Below are 20249 nucleotides of genomic sequence, written 5' to 3'. Positions count from 1 at the left end.
AGTTACTGGATTCAAGTGAGGACATGTCCCACACTCTTCAGGATGATCTCTATTAGGTGTCACAAAGAGCTTTTCTGTGATATCTTTTGTATTTCTCAGTGCAAACCAAACACCAGTTATATACATATGTATATACCCTTATTTTGGGTTTCTTTGTGTGTGTGTTTGTTTTGTTTTTTTTTTCCCCTTGCATAACTGATTTCTATCTTTCCCATCCAGTTTCTGCAGGATGTGAGGACCCAACTAGGATGTCCTTCTCAGCAGAAAGGACAGATATCTGTGGGAGTTGTGCAGTAGTAATTGTGTTGGGTCAGCAATCTATTAACACTGGCAGTTTAAGCCACCGTGTCCGCAATTGTCCTCTGTATGTTTACAGAAAAGATTAATATATACACATACAAACCTTTCAAGCCCATGTGTGGGCTGGTTAATAGTTTACCAAGTGTTATCAGCTAGCTTAGTCCTCCCACTTATCCTTGCTCCTGCTGCCGAGTGTGCCTGGAGCAATTTTTAGTGGAAGGGTTATTCATTATGTGAATAGCTAGTGCTTTGGTCCTCGGGGCCTTTCCAGGTGCACTAGAAGGGAACAAGCCATTTGAGGGTAAGAATTTCAATCCCTCACTCCATCCCAGACTTCAGCATGACCTTGGTCAAATCTTTTATACCTGGCTTTTCATGTATAGTCAGGCTCTGATCTGAAGACTGGCTCTGGGAGCAGAGTTGACAAATCTGAGTTATGGACCAAATGTATGGGGAAATCTAAGCCCCTCAGACAGGAATTCCTTTTGTTTATGCCTCCATGTCAACTCATTAGAACAGATAATTAAATCCTTTTCTTCTTTGAAGGTACAGAGAAAGGATAGGGAGAGCAATAGTGCCCATCTTTTATATAGTAGTTGAGAGGTGAAAGCTTTCCATCAGGGAGTAGAAGACCAGGGTAAACACATTTTGTAGGTGTTTATAACTCTTCGTCTTGACAAAGCATAGCCAAGAGCCCAAATAAGTGGGAAAGTAAAATTCATATAGAAGGCTGAACACACTGTGGTTTTCTTGTCATTAATTTCAATAGTTTTTCGTATGAGCACAATGTCACAATTTATTACTTTTGGTGTAAATAGGCTTTTTTTATTCAGCAGTAAGAGGGAGGGGGCATACAAAAATTACATACAAAAGCATTACTTTTTATACTAATATGATTCCAGAAACATTTGAATGTTGCTGTGCTCGTACACTCTTCTGAAATAGCTTTTGTTTCACCAAGGCCCAGAAGAAGAGCTCTCCTGAGGTAGCTCTGACAGGCTATTTAACTCTGCAGAGCTCTGTGACAGCTGAAGCTAAACACATTCAGCCTTTGCAAAAGAGCTTGAGCATACCAATAATGAAAGAAATGGAAAACAAAGAAGATTTGTAGATCTAAAAAAAGAAAAATCCACCCTTTAGGATTTTTTTAAAGGATCATTAATATCGTGATTAAGGTTTCTCAGGACTTCTCGGTCTTTCTCTGCCAGACCCTCTTTCCTGTTTTAGGGGTTTTTTTTGCTCCTTTTGTTAGACTGTTGCTTGTAAAATCCATTTTTAAGTATCTCCTCCTCCTGTCCTTCCTCTGTGTTTCTATTCTCCATCCCTTCTTTAATTTGATGCTTGAAATTATTAAGAGTTAATGGCTCAGGCAGTGACTTCCCTTATTTTGCTGGGGAGAAGTCATACAAGGCCCTGAGGACTCATTTCTATCTCTCAGGCATGGTCTCTTTTTGCATAAATTTATTCCATGTTGAAAATAACAGCCATAAACAGAGTTCATAAATTAATGAGAATTCATAAGTCTACTGAAAAATATTCTCTAGGCCTTCACACAAGACCAAAAATTAGAATATGAAGAGTTTTCAAATCTCTCTGCAAATTGGTGATTGACCCCAGAATAAACACCAGGAATCTCTATTACTGGCTCCCTTCAAGATCAAATACCACATCTATTTGCTAAAATAAGTTCTATGAATACATCTTGGCTTTACATGTGTTTCAAAACTTTAAGAAATAAAAATATTCAAGCTTGAGAGAAAAAATAATATAACAGAATTACATTGGACACTGAATTTCTGTTGTCCTAACAGTGTGTGGCTTAGACAAGTTACACTGTCCCCCAAAGGTAATAATTTAATATATATCCATTGCTTCACAATGTGTGACCATTCAAGGTAATACAAGTTCACAAAATGAGGAATAGCTTGATTCGTAGCTCAAATTTTTCCTGTAGAGGTTTAAAACCATATGCTACTCTCATTTGACCCCATGTGAACCTATTGATCTATATATAGCCTTCTTTGAGCCTTAGTGGCCTGAGAACATCAAGTGATTCAATATGAAATTTATTTTGATTTGGATGACACTCTTTGGGGACTTGGCTAAATGAATTTCCTATGTATTTGACATGGCCTAAGAGGAAGAATATTTGGACACTTATTGTGGATCATCTAGTGCGAGGTAACTACTTACATGTCGTAACTTGATCGTAGACCTGAGCTTTTTGATTTGGAAACAATCACAGACCTCACTGAAATTACTGGGCGTGACAATCACTGTCTCTTAAGGTAAATGAGAACAGTTACGTGACAGCAGGTATTAAGCAGCAATTGACACAATGGGATTGCTACTACGAACACTGACAGCAGATCCCAGCAGCCCCAAATTTCTAGAAAGCAGTCTCAGAGCCTAAGGTTCTAATGAATAGAGCAGACAATCAGCAGCCAGGAGGAAAACAAGCAGAAAGGACCAGAAAAACAGGAGACAGATATGTGTGGCATGACTGAAGGAAAGCCGAAGGGGAAAAAAGCAGCTTTGGGGGCAGAATGATTGTTAAAAAGACAGATTTAGAATGCTGAAAGAAAAAAAAAAATTACATTCTATTGCTTGTTCCTGCTGTATCAGAGATTTATGCTTGTTCCTGGTAAAGAAAATGGGTTGTACCAGAGCAATCACAGACTCTGTCATCAATTTATCCCCCTAACGAAACAATTGAGAAAACCCCAAATATCTGGTTAACTACTTGGATAAGAAGAATAAGGATATAAAAGAGAGAACAATATTTCCAGCTGTGGAATTTGCTAGATAGGCAGTGAAGTGTGTTGTTCAGCTGAGTTTTGCATAAGAAATACATTTATGTTGCATTTCTAATGCAAATTGCCTGTATTTTACATGGACAGAATGAATCCTTGCTGGCTTGATCTTCAGCTTTTCAAATCAATAGAAAGACTCTAATGTATTTTCAATAGACTTTGGAGCAGGCCCTTCCTCCCATGCACTCAAAATGACTTACAATCAATTTATGGCAAGAATCCACTTCAGAAAGCCTGAAAACTACGAATATGCAGTTTCATGGGGAAGCTAGCATCAGTCGCCTAAAAATAGACTCAATTTCAATATACTGATCCAGATGCCCGCCTGTGAAGAATTTACTCCCTGTGCATATGCTATCTAGCTTTTAGTGGTTTGAACAAAAGAGGCAGAAGACTATGTTTAAGGAAGAGATGACAAGTGCCTCTTTTTATCAAATGTTCTCTGCACCAAAATGGAAATACTCGAGTTCATTTTGATGACATGTTATTTCTTCCCCCCCAGTAACTTGTCAGGCGACTGATACCAGAATTGTTATAGAGAAATGGATCAGCCACTTACATTCATACAGATGGGTCTGTAAAGAAACTTTTTATATGGTCTGTTCTAATGCAGTGGCGCTTTTTTTTTTTTTTTTTTCCTGGCTATATCTGTCCTTTAGGATTTGGGAGTATTTTGCAGCTCCTGGCTGTGGAGGCACCCACCGGCAGTGTCCCAGCTCCTTGTTGAGCTAAAACTTGGGAGAAATACCCACCTCCCTTTGTGCCTCAGTGTCCATGCAAAAAAAATATTCACATGCACTATCTGGCAGGGGGGGACACAGTTTACACCAGGAGGCCTGCCAGTCTCAACAAGCAGGGGATGAGGAGAAATGTTTTGGAGAGTTCCCGTCCCCAGTAATATATAGACTCATAACACTAAATTGGGGAATAGAGCATATATGCTAAACCCCTCAGCATTCCTGGTATTTATAAAGAGGGGAGGACCTGAAAGAGTCAGTGAACAGGGTGGACTAATAGAAAAAGATGGACTAGCAAATCCAAAAAGGCACAGAATATTTTGGAGTTCAAAAGTAGGATAGGAAAAGCTGATTAGGAAAAGAGATGATGTATTGCTCTGAGGAGGCAGATGGGGGAGTAGAGGAAGAACAATGGGCTGTTCAGAGTAGAAAACTACCTGGAGCAGTTTGTGAATAGAAGACGAGAAAATGGGTGAGGATGAAGGATTAGCATTCTGTTTTAGGAGCTGATGACTTACTGTTGTGCGTCTGACTCCTTGCAATGTGAAATAACGGACTTCGGGGAGTCCTGATTGGGGTTGAGAAGGGTCATGGGAGTCTTACGTTCTAACAATGCTTTTCTTTGCTGTGTCAGTTAAAACACATCGTATCAAAGCCATGCTATGAACAGCTTGATGGGACATCAGGAAAATTGGTAGAGATACTGATTAAAAGGTCCCTGGCAGATTTAACTATTCCATTTTTAGCATTGTAAGAAAATTGCAATCAACCTCATAATGCTTTGCAAAGTACCCAGTTCAGGGATGAACAGGCAAAAGGACAAAAGTCTTGGTGCACAACAAACAAGCTGTGTTAGTCAGACAGTTAATCCTAAAGCTGTCATGAGACAGAGCAATGCTGGGAGTCCTAACCCCACAAAAGCAAACGGCAAAACTCTGGACAGAGTCACCCCCACCATGACTGTAAGAGAGAGTGATGAATTTCATTGTGAAATGCCTGCCATGGGGCCTTGGCACCACAGGTACTTTACCAGATTCCCTAGTATCAGTCCTTTAGGAGGCAACTCTGCCCAGCAAGGACAATGTCCAGAATGATGATGAGAGAGCTGTGAAGGTACCATACACTCACTTGGGTAGCTGACAGTGCACCAGTGAGAAAGCTGTACTCTGGAAGCCAATGCAGAGACGATTTTATCCCTTGCAGATGATAGGAAGACACTTCTCACCTCCTTTTGTTTTGTTGATGGAAACCCAAGATTTCTTAAAAGTATCAACCCAACAAATATAAATCTGAAATATACTCAGACATTTGTATACCACTGCAGAAACTGCCAGCATCCTACCGCTATAGACAGGGATTTCATTGAGTCAGTGGAGAACAGAGCCAGCACCTGGTGTGAATGCACCTGCTAGCAGGGGCTGCCTAGCATGACTTCCTTCCTTTTCTCTCCCTCTGTCTCTGTTTTTAAACCACTCCCCACCATCTCCATCAACTGTTGATGAAGTATTTTCACTGTTTACATCCTCATCCCTCCAGACTGTGGGAGAGGTGCATGAGGAGATTGGTCCCAGCCCACAGACTGGGTGCTCCCTGACATTTGCAAAATCCTGCTGTAGAATTGCAACTTGCAAAGGATAGAAAATGTTGCACCGAGCTGGGGTTTTAGTGGGATTACATCAAAGTGGCAGCTTGGTCTGTGAAAGGAATGGAGACAGATAGGAAAAAAAAAATGTTGAGGAAATAACTGTGCATTTATACAAAGTGAGGCTTTGTCTGAGTATCCTCTCTTTCACCAGAGTAGAAGAATTTTAACAGTGCCGTTTTTAATTCAGCAAGAACGTAACTGCTAGAGAAGAAATATATTGGAAAAGGAGTGTTCTCCCTATTATTTTTACTCTTCTTTTTACATCCCATTGCATCCCTAAATCTGTTGCTTCTAGCCAGTGAATCTTGGCGTATGCTGCCCCACAAATGCATGCTTTGATGCTGATAGTTCAGCTCTGGCCTCCTCTTTTCTTCCAGACCAGATGTTCTACTTCTCCGTGGTAATGGTTAACATGGCGCTACCTCATTATACACCTCTCTCTGGAAATTATGCCAGTGCTACTTCAGCATCAGCCAAGAGCCGTGTAGAATCAATGAGACAGCTGGCGCCCTCCCTGGGGACAGAGTGCTTTACCTTTTGGATTCAAGCAGTCACTGTGAGCTGAGATCCAGGATGCCATGAATGATTTTTCATAGACAGGTGAGAACAAAAGAGCTTTGAAAACCTACTTCAATAGAATCTGGAGACATGGGGCTCTATTGATTAAAAAAAACAACCCACATACACAGTCCAGTTGCATTTTCATCTTAATTGATTTTTGTAGGAGATGGAGGGGTGAATTCTGTTGAACAAAAGAGTTCATAGAAATCTTTTCTTTACATACCATTAAGTAAGTAGATTTTTGCATGCACAACAGCTGTGTTGTGTTTGCAAAAATCAAATAATCCCCTTATAAAGCTCACAAACTGTAAATTGATCTCTTTGATCTTGTCCACAACATATGCTAATCCTCAAATATCCAGGGAAGAAGAGGATGAGATAATGCAAACAAAATAAACACCTGGTTGATATAAAACATTTGTAAATTAGGGTTTGAGGCCAGCCCGCAGTTAGTCTATTTACTGGGGTTTTTTTTGGGGGGGGGAAGAAAGTTAAGACTTTAAAAGGAGAGTTTAAATAGGAAGAATTTGGGTTTGTTCTGTGAAGTCTCATTAAACTGCAAGTTGGAAAATTCTCCTGAAAATAAATGAGAATAGGCCGCACTTAATTTTCTCCCTACGGTGTGTATACCTACTTTCACAGGAGGTACTTGACAAAACCCGTCAAGAATAAAGCAGTCAGTTTCTACAAACACTGTATGACTCAAATAGACTGGAGGATTCTCAAAGTAATCCCTAACCTTACTTATGAGACTGCCTGGCTGATTTACAGCATCTAGTTCAGATCATCCTAAGGAGCACTCTGTACATTGTACTACTTTCCCTTACCTCTGACACTGTATTTAATTTAGGACGATAAGGTTAGGGACTGCTCTTTCTTGGTACTTGAAAGTCTCTCAGTCATGTTGGATGCAGCCAGAAACAAGGATTAATAACAGCAATTATCCTTCTAAGGCAGATGAACCTCCAGTGTAATAACTAGAGAAGTTCCTGATGTCTCCCTCTGCCAGGATTCCATGGAATAACATCTAACCATGCCCTGTCTTTGCTAAGTTTGTTGAAATCAATGTTAACACCCAATTTTAAGCATATTCCCTGGTTTCACTGCAAGGGGTTAATTTTTCTTGGATGGCAAGTCTCCAGGTCTGCAAAACTCAATGAAATAGGAATGAAAGTGCAAGGTACCAATGAAAACTAGGCATCTACCATCGTTTTCATGAGGAATTGCACTGGCTGTGGGACTGCTGACAGAGATCTCTCTGTTTCTTTTTTTTTTCCTTTGGTATTCAAAGCAAGCACTAGTTTTGCTGAATAGAAAGAAATACAGCTGCGTCACATGTCTTCAAAGTGGCTGCAGGAAAAGACCTGAAAATGCATTAATATGACAGCCATCCTTCACGATCGTTTTTATATATCCTGTAGAGATCATGCCTGGCATAGAGCGCTATTTCCTTTGAAGAAAAGCACCATGGTTGGTTTTTCTTTCCTGTCTGGATTATCTTTCAACTGCTTTTATTTTGCTTAATCAAAACCAACTTTCTCCTCTCAAAAAATGATGAAGGAAACTGAAACCTCAGAAAATGATGATCTTAATTAATTGCATTTGAAATTTGCCAATTCCTTGTAAATACACAGGTCATATGTATACCCATGGTGCTTTTTATCTCAATCCTCTTAAAAAAAAAATAAAAAAAAAGGCTTAAACTTCACAACATTTCTGTGAGGCAGGTAATTCTTTTCATAAAAGGATTATTTCACCCTTTACTGAGATACAGGCACCTCCAGGATGAAAACTGTGGTTGTTTAACTGCCTGTAGCCACACAACACAAGAAGTGATGGGACAGGAAATGAAAACCATCCTATCCAATTTAATTTTAAGGAGAAAATAGATAGGCAGAATGTAAGGTTCACAGCTGTGATTTCACCAGAGTAGAGGAAATAATACACCTTAGAGAAAAGTGGCACAGTATCTTTAGTGACTGCAAGTAGCTGACTCTTGGTTTTACACCTTATCTGGAAGACAGAACCCTCTGCAGGTCATTGCTCCTCACACCGTCCTGCAATATCAACCTGAGAATTAGTGTTAGAGGGGAAAATGCAAGCTACCAAATTACCATTTTCCCTTCCTGAGGAATCTAGACATTCCTTAGAGCTTTGCTATGCAAATACCACCCAGGCATCACTGATGAGTTATGATGGTATCACAGCGCAAGGTGGCAAGATGCAGCAGATGTTTAAAAGTGCCGTTGCAGAAGAACGCAAGAGGAAATGTTATCTACCAAAAATGTGTATTCCTTTTCCCTAGAGTCTCACAACCCATATCTGCCTGTTTATCCATAGTTCTGTAGTGACTGGAAATGTTTAGATGCCTTAGGATCATCTGGATAATTCTCCCCATCTGGGAATGGGCTTTTGCACTCAAGGTACCACCTGAGGATGGAGAAATGAGAAATTACACTTTACAGCCCCAAAGAGGCCCGAAGGTGTAAGCAAAAGTAAAAGTAGCAGCAACGAGGACAAAAATATATAGTTTGGTCATGTTTGATAGAAATAGAAGAAACTGGAAGGAAGGAAGATGAGGACAAAGAGTAAACACTTGCTGCATTCAGGCTGTGCTTGTCTTTTTTGACAGTTACCGTGAAGGTGCGGCTGCAGAGCAATTACTTGGTGTGGCTAAAGAGAGAAATAGCTGTGGCCATGAGCAGAGCCTGTCTGATGAGGAGGGCCAGATTGGTGGCAATGGGGTGGGATGGGGCAGGGGAGCAGAAGCAACCAAAGAAACCCTGTCCTTACTGCAGCCAGAGGTGTTTGATTTCAAGAAATCAGGATTGCACTCAAGACGTATTTTGTGAAGGGGAAATGAGGAGGCAGGATATCTTATTCTTATTTGTATACTTGCATCCTTTTCTTCCACTAGATGTGCATGTGGCTTCTTCAGCTTTGAATGGTATAGTCCTTCAGTAAGTGGTTAAAGCAGTGTTTTGGACACATAAAAAGAAGCATGAAACCCATTTATGGAAACTCAGCTTTGTACCTTTTCTTTATGAATAAGTTTGAAAGAAAACCAAGTGTCTTTTTCTGTAAATTATTTGTCAGGAGCCACAACGGCTACATTCAGAGCTTGAATGACCTCTTTTTCTGCACACCTCTTCTATAAATTGTGCATTTATTTCTGACTTCCCTGGGTAAACCCAAGTAATCTGCTGTACTGTTTATGGGTGGTCTTCATGCCCCCCACATCAAGTTACAGCTATTTCCAAGCATCCCCAGGACATTCTTCTTAGATTAGGAAGTCTGCGGGGCTGTGGGAGACAATGGCAAGGTGTGTGTTGTATCACACACGCAGCTTCTACGTGTTCCTAGTGAGAGAAAATGATTTTAAACAGCACAGACTGCCTTGCTTTGTGTTGCTAGGGCATAAAGCTGTCAAATGTTCTGCAGTTTAAGGAGGACAACAGCACTGATAACTGTGGAGATTTCAAATAGATATTGATTTCTGAGTTACATAGAGAAGAGCCAGTGTTATTTATTTCCTGGTCAAAAGAAGTGGGAGCTGAAATACCCATTGGGTGATGAAAATAAAGACCCCTGAGGATCCAGGGGAAAAAACGTTGACCAAGTCAGTCTCTGTGCTGTGGAGGAACATTCAGCTGGAAGCCATGGCAGCAGTGTCCATGGCAGTGCCGTCAGCTGCCCTAACCAGGGTCAGTCCTGCAGCAACAGAAAGTGGGGAGGGCTAGATTTGACCACACTTCAGTGAAGCAAACAGAGCTGGGAGAAGCAACGGCAAACTTGCTTTCCAGTGGTCAGCAGTGAAGGCTTTCCCTTTGCCTACAAAGTGAGAAGCAGATAGATATGTACCCGGAGAAGGGGAAGAAAGGGAATGGTTCTGCTAATCTCTGCACAAGAAGGAACAGAGATGTGGCCTTGAAGCAGAGACGATACCATATTTAAAATGGTGGAGAGTCCAAGATGTACAGTTTTCACAGGACTGCCAAGAGATGAAAGCTAAAGACGTGGAAAATTATGTGTGTTATCCATAATTCAATTTCAGTATTATGTACTGGAAAGTAGTGATGATACAGTAACCATGGAAAGGTCTCTGGCAACTGACGGTGTAAAAAAATTAGCTTAGCTGTCTTTCCTTTTATTTCATAAATGCCAAGGTCTATCATACCATTCTCTAATACATAGAATACTTGTTTTGAGTCCATGATCCCCTTGGAGGGGATACTCAGAATCCAGCAGCTGAGAGAGTGAGGAGGAGGCAGTTTGCATGAGGAACCTAAAATGATTTCAATGGAGTTTTGCACAATAGACCAAACTGGTGCCTCTTACAGGTTAGTCAAGTGATGCCTGGACCCAGCGTGAATCAAATCTCACAATTTCTTTGATGTATAGTCCCATCTCCTTCTCTGCTTTCCTACTATGTGAGCTTCTTTATCTTCTACTCTGTCTGGTACTTTGTTTGCTTTCTCTTTAGAGAGAGAGAAAGAGGAAAATGGTCTGAGGACTCATTATCCCCAAGGCAACACTGGAATGAAGACAAGGGACATCATTGTTGAAAGACAGTAAAATGATGGGATGTAATGAGAAATACACTCAGGGAATGCCAGCTAATGCTCACAGCCCTCTCAAGATAGTTGCAGCACAGAGCATCTTGCATTTGTCACAACCAATCATCCTGAAATCATTACGGTACTTAACAAACAAAGATTTTATAGCCATGCCTATTTTATTATATGCAAAATAAAGAATTCAGAAAGAAGTACTGCAAAGACAAAAGAAATTTCTGATTAAGATCAATAAAAAAATTGAAGTTAAGATAGAACTGTGGATAACCTGAGATGTCATTTCATATGAGTGTCACTTACTTGAGATAACTAGGACTCCCTTCTAAAACAGGTCTTTTGAAGCATATTGACCAAATATTAGCTTATTTTTGAGTTTTACAGGTCACTTGTTGCTACTTAGTTGTTCCCAGGTAATTGCACACCTACTCAGGGAAGCCAAACAGGCGCCATCATCAGAAGGTGTAATATGGAAAGATGCTGTGATGTGGTAGCCTGAGCCCAAAGGGAAAAGACTCAGCAGAGGCACACTCAGTGTGTTCAGGACAGAACATCTTACATCTATGCAAAGATAGCCAAGGGATATTTCAGATCATTTCTGAATTGGAAGCACCATGGGAAGCAAAGGAATGAAAAGCAAAGCACAGAGGTTTCAGTCCTGTGAAGGACAGAGAAGGTCTCACCACCCTTTCAGTACAGCACAGAAGTAGCTAGCTGACACAATTAATACATTTTCTATAAGGTGCAAATACTAGTGACATTTCTGTGTTTTCTTCCTATTATTATTCAGAGCCACACTACCCAGCAGCTGCAGCTTCCAGAGAGTCCAGCTGAGGCTCAGCACTACGAACTAATCTCACTGTACCTTCAGGCATCATTTTAGCTAGCATCACTTAGCTAAGACAAAAGACTGTCTTCGGAGTCTGTCTCCCCTGTTTTATGTGGGCAGGAACATGCAGGCAAACTTAGACTCACGAAGAGCTACATGACTAAAGGACGGGATCTTCACACATTGAATGAAGCACCTGCTGTTCTGGCAGCCTCTCCTGTGGGATGAAAAAGGAGAGGGGATTGTTTCGGTCAGAATTTGCAGGTCTGTGGTATGAGTGGAGGGAGGTAAGAGAAGAAGGCAATCTGCAGGCTCCCCTAGACGGTCTGTGTATCCTCTCCCCCAGTCAACATTTTGCTTGCTGGCAGTTCCTCTCCCTTGTCCCTTTCCCACTCATCCGCTCACACAGCTGCTTGGTTGAGCTAACCTACCAATGCCTCACATTTTTACCACTGAGGTATCTAGGAGGCAATACTGCCTTTTGCACAACTTTCCTTATTCCAAACACATTTACAGTGTTTTTCTCTTAGTACTTACTACTCTTTTTTACTCTTTTACTTTCTTACTCTTACTGTCTTACTGCTTACTACTCTTGCTCTTCTCTTTGATTAGAATTGAAGAGAAATTCAGGCAGACACCTCAGTAGCAGCCCCTGTAACAAGATTTTGGACTACATCTGAACTCATGCAGTCACCTGCCAGCTCCCTGAGACTTTCTTCATTAACCTGGCATATCTTTCTTCCATGGTTTCGCAGAATGACCCACTCCGAGCCAACATCTCTCCTCACTACTAGCATCATTGGAGACGTACTGCACACTCAGCCACATCTTTTGCTAAGCCACACACGCCCTCTCACAGGCTGGCCTACCAGTAGTGGTGGGCAAATAACTTGTGTTCTTGGGAACATTGAACAAACTCTTGCCCCTTGATTTCTTGCAGCTCTTTCTTGATGGCTACTTTTGCAGTGTGCTCTGATGAACAGGTAACGGTTTTATAAGGCCATACAGTGGCAAACACTTTCCTACCACTTAGTAGTTCTTTAAGCAGTTTGGCAGCAATTCCATACATGCTCTAGTCTTTTAATTCACTCTTTTTTCCCCTGTTTCTCCTTGAGTAATGTCACTTTCATACAGTCTTTCACTAGCAGCTCATCTAGCATCAGCTGATACACAGTAGTACAGTATTTCCATTTTCAAGAACCTGTTGCTGTACATAATAGGAATCCTTTCATCACACAGCATTCTCTTTCATCTTTGTCAGTCACTGATTCCAGTCCAGTGACCTTTTCACTTCCCTTTACAATGAGCCTGTTTACAATCATTAACCATTTCTTGCTTTCATCTCACTTGCCTTGTCCATTTCCAATCTCTTCCCTTGAAAGGACAGTGTCATATCACATCTCATCGCTGTGTTGTTACCTCTTTATTTGGCACTGGTCTTGTATTTCTTTTTTTTCTTTTCCTTTCACCCCTACACAGTGGTACCTACAGTAGGATCACTGGGAAATTCAGAATTTTGGCACTTCATCTCCCAGTGGAAGAAAGCACAAAGTTAAGACAAGTGAAGCTCAGCCAACATCATGCTGCCACTGCAGATTATTGTTACAGTATTTGATCCAGTGAGATTCTTTCAAATTCTTTTGCAATGGTCTCTCAAACATGTAAGTTCAATTTTATGTAAGTGCTAAATACATGTGACTTCTTACTTTTCCTTTCAGTCATAAGCTGTATGTCACACATTCTTGTGTGGCAAAAAGGAGATTTCTGATTGAAGAGCAGCTCAGCATGTTGTTCCTGTAATTAACACAGGAGAAAACTCAAATCTTGGTTCAGAAATGCTTGAATGCCTTCAAACACAGGGATGTTCTGACAGCTGGGTATCCAGTGGGAATTTTGGATAAGAAATAGATACAAATGGAGTCATTTTTCTTCAGGCCTTTGCTAATGAGGGCAATGGGTGAGTGAAGCGGGCAGCATATAACTCAGCCAAATGGTACACAGTTCTTTTATTTATAATTTTGCTTATTGGCAGCAGTAAAACTTGGAGGGAATGTTGCCAGCAAAGCTACACAATGAATGTTAATCTATTAATCTATTGATCTATTATTCCTCTTCTAGAAGAGGCCAAATGCTACATAAATTTGAGTTGCTGCTCCACCACACTCGTTTTTGCCGTATTCAGACTGTTTGTCATGGCATCCATTTATTTTGATGCCTAGTAGGGCATCTCAGTCTAAGAGAGTGATGAAGGACCCAAGACAGAAATCCAGAAGTTGGGGACTTCCAGGTACTGGTTTTCTGCACAGTCAAAGGTGGCATCTAGAGTAGGTGTATGACTACACTACTCATCCACTTAAATCTTTGTGTTAAACACTGAATGGGAAATTGTTTTGCCTGGAATTAGAGTGGCAAAGGTATTCCTGAAGTCTTTGTGCATTATATTATTAACTTATTTTTAACTGGGTGGCTGAGGTGTGCTTCTCAGCAGAATAGATCACTATCCCAGGGAGCTTATAAAAAAGCCGCTTGTTTACATAAAGCAGCATGTGAACAATTCCTCTGCTGAAAGCACCTCGGCTGTGTTTGAAAATAACTCCTTCTCCCTGACAGTAAATGTTCCTCGTTCATTCCGTATATACATGTGGTGATATTATATAGATGCCTGTATCTGAGCAAGAGCTTTACATTATCCCTTAGCTGGTGACTGCTTAACATTCTTATTGGAGAAAAAGCAAAAGACTTTGAAGTTTGACCTTCAAAGTGATTTTAGATTGGAATTTCAGGCCTTTTTTTTTTTTTTTTTTTTTTTTAACAAAACAGCTTCTGATTTTGACCATTAAGTAATTTGGACTTTAAGGTTAGGATTCTGGTGTCTGGATGATGCATCTGGAAGGAAAGTCAGGCAAGGGGTTGCCTAGGTATCATAATTTAAAATCCATGATTAATGATTCCAGCAAGTTAGAGGACACAAGAAATGGGTTTCATTCTCTCTAACTTTAGTTGTGTGAAAAATAGGATCTAATCTCTGTTGGCCCCCCTTCTTCACCCAATGGAGAAAGATGGCATCTTCAAAACGCAATATGCTCTGATTAAAGTAGGTGCCTAATTAGTGCCAAGAAGCTAAATCAAATATCAAAGTGCTCTGAAGCTTCGTGTTTGAGTTAGGCGAGATGAATTGCCCTCTGGAGTTTCCTGCCCTGGTCCTTTGACTGTGAAGCCTAGATGGCTAGCTAAGTCCATGTTACGGATGCACACACACTCAAATCCAACAGCTGTTAAAACTCAGATTTATTCTTCAGTAAAAAGTTAGTTAGAACTCTAGTAACAATAGTGAACTACAGGCTCAATGGTGTAAGGGGAATTAGTACTACACAGGAGACTTAAGAATCCTTGGGATTTAAAAGTGATGGCTCGAAATGCGCATACCACTCCCCCAAAAGCTGAGGGCTCTCTCCCCTGAGGAGTTACCTCGGGCAGTGACCCGACCCGAGGGGGAGTCCCCGCCTGCAGACCCACTGCTCCAAGGAGGACTGGTTCCAACATGTCCTCCGGTGGGACCCCGTTTATACCCCTTGTCGAATCTGACCTGTGGTCATTTTAATCCCTATTGGCCAAGAAGGTCACCTCGGTGTACCTGGCACATCTCGATTGGCCAGTTCAAATTTCAACCTGTGGCCTCTAGGGTTTAGGGTTTTTTTCCTTCCCCTTCTCCCTGCCTGGAGAAGTTTCATTTCCTGCTGGAGGGATGGCGGGGGGGGAGTGTACTGCCACAGTCTACAGGCCAAATTTGATGGTTACACTTAAGTGTGTAGAGAAGAATCCCTGTCAGAAATGATAGCTGTGAAAATACTACCAAACTAGATCAATTTTGTATGTTTGGCTCTCTGTACTGATAACAGTATTAAAGAGTGAGGGATCAACTAAACAGTCCCTCTGAGAGTAAGTGCTCCTGGTTCATGCCCAAAGTGCACAGGGGGATGTGAAGTACACGAAGCATTTTACTTTGTGTCACAAGCTCAGCAAAACCTTTGGAAATTTCATCCATAGCAGCCTCTGTTGGCATAATGATGCACCAGGTTAGTTGCTGTCAACAAGTACAAACCACGGTTTAACCTTACGGCTGGAGCTAGTCATAGCTTTATGTTGAATAAACTAGAGTTTGTTCTTCTACTGAGGTTAGAGTATATTCAAGCCCCTACATTTTCCAGCTTGCAATTCCCTTGCATAACAAAACTTCTCTGCTTCAGTTATTGTTGTGAGAATGAGTTATTTAATATTTGTGAATCTCTGTACATGCTGAATATTAAAACATATGAATACCTCACACAGTTGAGAGTGAAACACTGTGCATTATATAATTCTGTATTTAAGACCTGTTAAAGTACTGTCATATCACAGACATAAACAGGCTGAAAAGTCTGTCAGTTGTGGCTGCAGCTACATCCTGAAGGCTACATTTTTCAGCAAATTGCTTCTGCAGATGATTCAATGTTTTCCATAAATAAGTAAATAAATAAAACCCTTAATCCAAAGTCTAGATTCAATTTTGTTCATAGCACATTTGCCCAGTCAGCAGGGTTCTAGAAGGATGCCCAGCCTTCCTTTGGTGAGGACACACCAGAGACAATCTGAGATATGAAAGATTCCCTTTTGGGCTTACAGAGTGGTCCATGCAGTGTCATGAAGAGACAAAAATATTCACTGCAGAAACTACAGCACCTGGGTAGAGCAAATAATGTGAAACCAATTTTGGTTGGGATATCTTATGTTTTACAGCACCTCAGGAAAAGTTGATGTAATTTGTCCACACATGGACCGTTTTGTAGTGAAGATGTCTGCAGACACACAGCTTCAGGTATCAGTCATCTTACATAGTTGTACATGCCTATATCTGCCAGACACAGCTGGTCACATACCTGCAGGAATACAAGCTGTGACTCTGAAAACATCTAATTGTGTGCCTAACGTAGAGTGTTAACAATACCATTGATGCATGGTACTGCTTAAGTGAACAGAATTAAAGCAGGTGCTTAAAGCCCCTAGATTAAATAGGGATCTAAAAAACTTATCTCTTCACACATAGTTGTACTAAAGAATTACATGTTCTGAGTGAGTCTGCAGAAACATCCCAGAACTGCCCACCAGCATTGCCTGCGAGGTCACAACAAACCCCACAGGGACAGCGAGCAACTTTTAGGTGGAAATCTTCAAAACCAAAGTGCTGCTATCAGCCTGTCTCCCCAGATAGAATATCACTAATTTTAAAATTAATTATATTACTTTTCCAGCTCTCCATAAATGGACTGATATGGTTTTGGTTCTGGGGAGCTGAGCTGTGTGTCAGCTGTGTACAGTACTGAAGACTAATCGCTGCACACAAAATTATAACACACAATTAAACTTTGAATGCGGTAGTAAAATGATTAGGTTAGTCTGGGGTTTTGTGTGTTTTGGAATGCTGTTTTATTTTCATAGTGCTCTCCTCTGCTCCTGTATTTCGTCTTTTCTTTGCAACAGTGCCTTTTGGGATAAGGCCTGAATCCTGTTGTAGTGGATCTTCTCTTACACACTTTGCATTACCAATTTCCTGCTTCACTGCTCCTCCACTATGAGACAAGCTTTAAGATTTAGTGATCATATAGCAGAGTTGAATAACAGCACTTCCATTTCCTTTTGCAAAAATTGGCATCTCTCTTGCCTTCGGAGAGCCTTAGTCACTGAGATGCACCTAAACAAAAACTGTAACAGAGAAGGGAAAAAGTGGCATCAGAGTTTTTAACAGTGGCTCTTAGGCATCTGTATTTTTAGGAATATAAGAACAAAGAAATTGATGCATTTGCATTCAAAGGGGATTTTTTCAGCCGCAGCAGTTCAGCAGAAATCACTGGGTTTTTTGCTCTCCTCTGCTGGGTGGGTGTCATCTGCTTTTTGCAATTCTACTTTACTAGGAGAGGGATGTAGGAGAGTGGTGGTGCCCTTCGTCTCTCCTGTTCTCTTCTGGTAATTCACTGCAGTTTTGTCTTTTTGCCTTTTACTTAGGTTTTAAGCATGGGGAAGCTTTTTATGGCTCCTGGAGACTACTGGTTCAATAGATACTTTCTGAGCCAGGCAGCTGCTGTTGGAAGCCTGTCCTTCTGAGGACTGGACTCAGTGATTCAAATGGTTTCTTCTAGTCATGTTTTGTGTGTTTTGTGCACCTGTGCTACCGTAATATAAGGATGACTGGACAGATAAGACATCTGTTTAGCCTGAAAATCTGCCTCTGACAGTAAATACTGAAGGAAAGTGTATAAGAGCAAAGTTCTCAGTTTCATGTAACTAGCAATTTAAACACTGACTGACCTAGAAGGGTGCAGCTGGGCTATTGTCACTATTTAATAACACCTGATGGCTCGGTCTTTCATTAAGCTGTCTCTTTTTCAGTCCTTTCAGATGAGCGACCTGCACATCCTTTGGGCATGAGCTCCAAAATTCACTTACATCCTGACCTTCACTTGCCTTTAAAAATACTACCTTCTCAGTTCACTGGGTGAGCATTTCTTCTTGTACTGAGAGAAGGAGTGCAAAATCATTGCCTGCTTACCTTCTCCACATCATTTTGTGCCTTTGCCATTGGTTTTACTAGCAGAGGAGGTGGTTCGTAGAGGCTTTCCTTACGTGGAAGCTGTAACACAGTGGTGATCTTATCTTTCTCTGCAGCTTTCCTACTTCTGTTAAAGCTCTTTGCAGATAGAGTGAGCACACCAGTGCAGAGTCAACAATGGGTATGTAGTAACCATTTGTGAGTGATGTACTCAGGTTTTCTGACCTCTTTGCTCTTTATTTTTTTAAAGATGCTTAAGATCTATTTGTCTACATAATTTCCACTGACTGTTAAGCTGAACTTTCCTCATACCTCTTTCCTGAGTGGAAACAGCTAGTTTAGAGCACATGTTTAAATAAGGGTCTACCATTTAATTTACTGACATTGAACGTCACTTTACTTTTTATTACCACTTTATATGCAAGCTACTTTGTAAGTTAGATCCCTTTACAACTCTTCACTGCCATCTCCATTTTTTCCTATCCTGAATAATTCTGTATCATCATGGTGTGCAAATCTTGGCACATCACTATGATGATCCTTCCAGACCATTTGCAAATCTGTTGTGCATCGAAAATGCTGGCACAGATCCCTATGAGCCCCATGGCTAAATCCCTCCATTGTGAAAATTTTGAATTCATAGCAGGACCTCCACCTTCCTCCAGGCAAGCTTAGTATTTTTAAAGCCCTTACAAAGAGAGTTTGACAAAACTTCTTAAGAAATCCACATACCCTTACTGCACTGCAGTATCCTTGTTTACATGTTAAATGACTCTTCAAAGAAATGTAGTAGATTTATGAAGCATGGCTTCCCACCAAAAAAGTCATACTGGCCCTTCTCCAACATACCATGTTTATTTCTGAGTCTATAGATTCTGTCCATTAGTATAGTTTCTACCAATTTGCCCATGATGAAAAACAGATTTCCTAGGTTCATGTCGACAACTATTTAAAAAAAATTGTCATCATACTTAACATCTCTGGCCTGAGACCAGTGTGTGTTTTAAGTTACGAAATGGAGTTGGCTTTTCAGCAGTTTTATACATTAATTCCTTCAGGAGTCCTGAGTGAATGTTATTTAGTCCTGAAACCTGATTTGTTGCAACTTATTTTATAATTTGTTCTGAAATATTTTCTTCTAACATTTCAGTTTGAAACAGATCATCATATTCTTCCTCCATATAAAGCACTCTGGTGCCTGAGCCTCCCTCTGATCCTCCACCATGAACAGTAGTGGAAAAATTCAATAAACATTTTCAGCCTTATCATCTATGAGCATTCCTTTTACATCTTGATCATATATCTGCCTGACTAACTAGCTGGCAGGCTTCCTACTTCTGAGGTGTTTAAAAAAAGCTTTTTATGAAACATTTTTATGCCTTCAACAAATTGCTCCTAAAAATATTTTGGGCTTCCTTGTGGTTTTCTTTAAACTTGCCAGTTTTTATGATCTTCTTCTCTTTTCCTCACTTGGGTGAAACTTCTTTTTTGTTCTTTTTACTTTAAAAATCTTTCTTCACCCTGTTGTTTACTATAACTGGCTTGCGATTTTGTTCCTTTTAAAGTTTTCTGATAGTTGTTACCAGCTTATTAAGAGCCTCTAACATGACATCTTAAAATAATTTCCACACCATACAAAATTTTTTACCCTTTTGCCTGTAACATTTACATTCCTCTTCCATAGCTTTCTCTTTTTTAGGTAGTTCCCTTTTTGAAGTCAAACACCATTCATGTTAATTCTTTCAACTCTTTTGCTCCTGTGGGCATAGTCAGTGTGCATGTAATATAAGGATATATTGTGGCCCTTTTTCAAGCCACTTTGAAGCAGGCCGCTGCTTGGAGCTGAGTCAGTAATGGCTTTGTCTTGTGTGGGCTTTCCAAGCTGTTATGCTATGCAATCATAAGTGGGCAATGTCTACACTGTTTTCTGAGGCGGTCCTGAGGATAGGACACAGCAGGTACCTCTGACACCCTTCTGCACAACAGCGGTCCCCCAGGACTTTTGAGCACCTCTAGGAAGGTTCTTCAAACTCTTAACAGCTCACTGACCTGGCTTTATCACATGTATTATATGATCTCATCCTGCCACTGTAGTAGAAGGGTCCTACTTGATTTATCCACCAGTAACTTGCAGCAGAAGGAGGGAATGTCTAAAGTGAATGGAAATTCAGGAGCGGAAGTCTTTCCCCAGGGTATTTAGTCCAATGAGG

The 20249-nt window shown here is 40.7% G+C and overlaps 1 protein-coding gene across 1 annotated transcript in view; it reads left to right on the top strand.

Moving 5' to 3' along the window:
- The first annotated feature begins 523 nt into the window (after positions 1-523).
- Positions 524-20249, top strand: part of NXPH1 (neurexophilin 1) — a 174977-nt gene continuing 155251 nt past the window's right edge. The window contains exons 1-2 of the mRNA XM_069774430.1: positions 524-601; positions 5873-6095. Coding sequence (XP_069630531.1) covers positions 6078-6095 — 18 coding nt within the window. The 5' untranslated portion in view covers positions 524-601; positions 5873-6077. The remainder of the gene's footprint in view (positions 602-5872; positions 6096-20249) is intronic.

Source organism: Haliaeetus albicilla, chromosome 2 (genome assembly GCF_947461875.1).
Source record: "Haliaeetus albicilla chromosome 2, bHalAlb1.1, whole genome shotgun sequence".
Taxonomy (NCBI): domain Eukaryota; kingdom Metazoa; phylum Chordata; class Aves; order Accipitriformes; family Accipitridae; genus Haliaeetus; species Haliaeetus albicilla.
The sequence above is the reverse complement of the archived record's forward strand: the minus strand, read 5'-3'. Positions and strand labels throughout refer to the sequence as shown.